Source organism: Gekko japonicus, unplaced genomic scaffold (genome assembly GCF_001447785.1).
Source record: "Gekko japonicus isolate JY-2015 unplaced genomic scaffold, Gekko_japonicus_V1.1 scaffold2345, whole genome shotgun sequence".
NCBI lineage: Eukaryota > Metazoa > Chordata > Lepidosauria > Squamata > Gekkonidae > Gekko > Gekko japonicus.
In genome coordinates, this window is record NW_015172077.1 from 269417 (window position 1) to 273332 (window position 3916).

The 3916-nt window shown below is 49.0% G+C and overlaps 1 protein-coding gene across 1 annotated transcript; it reads right to left on the reverse strand.

Annotated features, from left to right (window-relative positions):
* Positions 1-3239: 3239 nt before the first annotated feature.
* LOC107118526 (nanos homolog 2-like) lies at positions 3240-3713 on the reverse strand. Its single transcript, XM_015420883.1, has one exon. The coding sequence runs from the start codon at positions 3711-3713 to the stop codon at positions 3240-3242; it is 474 nt and encodes a 157-aa protein (XP_015276369.1).
* Between the last annotated feature and the right edge of the window lie 203 nt (positions 3714-3916).

A 3916-nucleotide genomic window follows, 5' to 3' on the forward strand; every position in this document is an offset into this window, starting at 1 on the left:
ATCCCCAGCCGAAAGAGATCAGCTCCCCTGCTTTGGAGGGTGGACTCAATGGCATTGTACTGTGCTGAGGCCCCTCCCCTCCCCCAAACCCCGCCCTCTCCTGGCTCCACCCCCAAAGTCTCCAGGTATTTCCCAAACCAGACTTGGCAACCCTAATGTAAATAAAGCAAGATTGTTTAACGCACACACAAAAAAAGAGACCACAATTTAAAATCTCAATTAGGACTGTCAATAAATAAAATAAAAACTAAATGTTTATTGTTGTTATGAAACCAACGGTATGCGGGGGAGGGGGGTTCTTGGTGTTTGCTTTTATTTATTGAACGTGATTTATACGCTACTTTCTCCTGCCTTTTTTCTGCAATGGGAACCCAAAGGGACTTACATCTTTCTCCTTTCCCTTTGGTGATGGACACCTTGAGAGAGTGACCGGTCAAGGTCACCCAGCAAGCTTACATGGCAGAGAGGAAATCTGAACCCAGGCCTCTCAAGATCCTAGTCTGACACCACTGCACCACGCTGGGAAGTCCTTTAATTTTTTTTTTTCTGGGACTATGGTTTTGTTCTAAGAGACAGCGAAGCCACTTTTTTTGTCTTCCCTCCAGTTTGAGAGGTTTGGGGCGCAGCTTTTTGTTTCCCCTCTTCTCGCCCTCCCCCCAATCTCCACCCCCCAAATCTAGAGGAATCTCCTAACCCTAACCTGCCAACCTTATAATCCTGCACTGGGGTAGCCAGGTCCCCCCCCGCCCGCCACTGGTAGGGATCGGGTTGCCAGATCCAGGTTGGGAAACTCCTGGAGCTTTGGGCATGGAGCCTGGGGTGGACAGGGCCCTCAGTGGGGTGCAGTGCCGTAGAGTCCACCCTCCAAAGCATCAATTTTCCCCAGGGGAACTGATCTCTGTAGTTTGGAGAGGGTCTGTAATTCCGAGGGATCCCCAGGCCCCACCAGGAGGCTGAAGCAACCCGAGCTGCAGTGTTAGAGTCTAGTAACAAATAAATATACACTGCAAAAACCTTTTAGCAAACCAATGTGTTATGTATGCAGCCCGCCACGAGGCGCCCGCAAGAAAGACAGGAGCTTGGCTCCCCAGGACAATAGGACCTCGGATCCTAGTTCCCCCCCTAGCTGATCAATAGGCTTCTTGACGGGAAATTCAAACCCTCCAATGGAGTGGGCGGCCCGGGGACAGGAGTGTATATAGTTGGCCTTGCAGGGCCGTTGTGTGTCTTATGTTAAGTACGCAATAAACGTGTGCAACCGCATGTCTTCGTCCGAGTCCTCTATGCGGCGAACCCAGTACTTTTCACAATGTGTTCTATTTATGGTCATCATTTAGTAAAGTGCCTAGTGTCTCATTATTTCATCCTAGTCAGGTATAAATATTCATTACATTCAATAAGCAATAACATACAGATTGTGAACTACCAGACAATTTTGCATCAATGTTTTAAAAGTCAAGCCCCAACAGGAGTTTCTAGAATTATAAGCCCGGTATAATTATGCAGCTAACATTCATGGACGGAATAATGTGTCTTTTGTAGGACCAGCAAAAGCATCCATCCAAGAAGGCTGTCCCCCTTTTTGGAAGACTTCATGCAAGGAGAAGTGGGCTTATAATTCTAGAAACTTCTAGAACCCATGCTCCCTCTAAGCTGTGGAGTCTTTGTGAGCAAAAATCCTGTTTTGTGAGCTCCTGGCATGAAAGTTGTGAGTGAGCGATTTTGGCTGCTGCATCAATCGGTTTGCTCTGAAGCCGCATCCTTCCTGAGCTCAGACAACAACATGCGAGCCGGAGGCTAAGAAACTGTGAGCTCGCTCACACTCACTCAGCTTAGAGGGAACACTGCTCCAGAACATTTATAATAATCTTTTTTTTAAAATTAAAAATTGCTGGCCTTTGACCCTCTTTGTCATGCTCAACGATCCTTCTGCCTTGCCAGGGTGTGTTCCATATTGGTAGGCTTCCTAAACTCCAGCTGGGGCCTGGAGATCTCTCACTATTACAAGCCATCTCCAGGAGACAGAGATCAGTTCCCCTGGGGAAGATGGCTGCTTTGGAGGGCGGGCTCTATGGCATTGTGCCCTGTTGAGTTCCCTCTCGTCTCCACCCCCCCCCCCAAATCTTCTGGTAGCTCCCAACCCAGAGCTGGAAACACTACATATTGGTACGCCGATACGGTGCATGTACCCATCGTATGCCAATAAAAGCTCCCATTCTAAAACACAAAGAGAACCCCCAAACATATTCCCTGGGAAGTCTTATTGGACAAAGGTCAAACTGGCGGGGTACCGCTTGAGGCTCCTTTCAGTCCCTGCTGGTGGGTGTGTAGGTGTGAAAATGAGAAACATTCTGGTGGAGCCTGTACCAAATTTCTGATCCGATCGATGGCCCAGGAGGGGAGCGGATCGAACACTTCTTGCTGGCCTGCCTGCCCTTCACCCACACACACACCCACACACACCCTGTATAATTTGAGTCTAAGCGGGGGCCTAGTTCCAGATCGATATTTCTATGACAGAGCTGCTGACCAAACGAGTCCTTTGCAGGCGACCCACTGAGGAAACACTCCTCCTAGCGATGAAAAAACAGTCAACAGTTGGCTGCAAGAACAATAAAACCCTGTTTATTAAACTGAACAAACCGACATCTAACTTGCCACTAGAGAATCATAATAATCAACTCACACATTCAAAGCAACGTCCTCCCGGGGGGTTACACAAGAAGGGGGGTGGGTGGGATGTCAATTTTCGTTGAAAGCGTTTTTTAAACATTATTTTCAAATGATAGAAACGTGTTTTCCTCGTTGATACAAAACTGAAAAACTTAGAATAGCCCTTCCCCACCTTTTGCTTCCAAAGCATGCAGTCTTCATGATCTATCAGACAACCCACCTAATTAACAAGATTTTCAAACCTACACATTTACATCCTGATTTCTTTTCTGGGAAGAAACACATTCTCTCTCTTTCAGCCTGGGAAAGGCTGCTTTTGGAGGGAATCACACAATGATTTCAAAACACATCAAACTGCTTCCATCTTCCGCCTCCTCACCGTTCATGACAAAGAGTCTCTCTTTTTTTAATTTTAGAAAGAAGCAATTTCAAAAATAAAAAACTTAACCAAAACAAGTTGTTCCTGTCCCCAGTTTGCAGGTGACATCCATCCAACGTGCTTCTGTTCTGTCACTCTTTCACCCTTTTCAGTCCCATCCGGGTCTGCACGGTTCCCCGCCGTCTCTTCATCTCTCGACCTTGCGTCCGGCCGAATTGCGTCCACTCTTGCGGTACAGGGACTGCTTCCCTTGGTTGAGTGGGCAATACTTCAGGGTGTGGGCCTTGTCGGCGGTCGCGCCACAAAGCGGGCAGACGTAATTACGCAGGATGGGGCAGACCACCCTCCCGTCTTCTCTCTTCAGCGGGTGGGAGGAGTAGACGTTCTTGGACTCTCCGTTGTGCTTGCAGAACTGACATATCTGGGCGGCCCCTCCACCGGTCCTACACTCCGGACTGCTGCCGCCGCTGGCTCCACTCCCATTGGGCCACTGGGCCGCAATTCCCGGGGGGTCTTTGAGGGGGAACCCCGGCCCGTCCGATTTTAGGGTGTCCAAGACGGGGGACCCAAGCTGGCCCGTCTTCCGGTCCTCGAGGATCTCCGCCACAACCTTGGAGAGGCTGAGGTAGTCCTTCCACATGTCAAACCGTCCAACAGCCATGATGGGAGGGATGAGGTGGCACGTCCAGAGGGCAACCCAGCATGTGATCTCAACAGTTCAGGCACAGGACTTTAAAGTGGTGTGGCCACCCACCCCAAAAAAACCCCACACCATTCTGTTTAAACAATGTAAACTTGGAAAGGAGGAGTCTGTGATTTAAAGGGCCAGAGAAGGTTCCAAGTCTTCCTCCTTCAATAGATAAA

Bases quoted from the DNA above. Each gene is read 5' to 3' on its own strand.
- LOC107118526 (XM_015420883.1), bottom strand. From the start codon at position 3,713: ATGGCTGTTGGACGGTTTGACATGTGGAAGGACTACCTCAGCCTCTCC.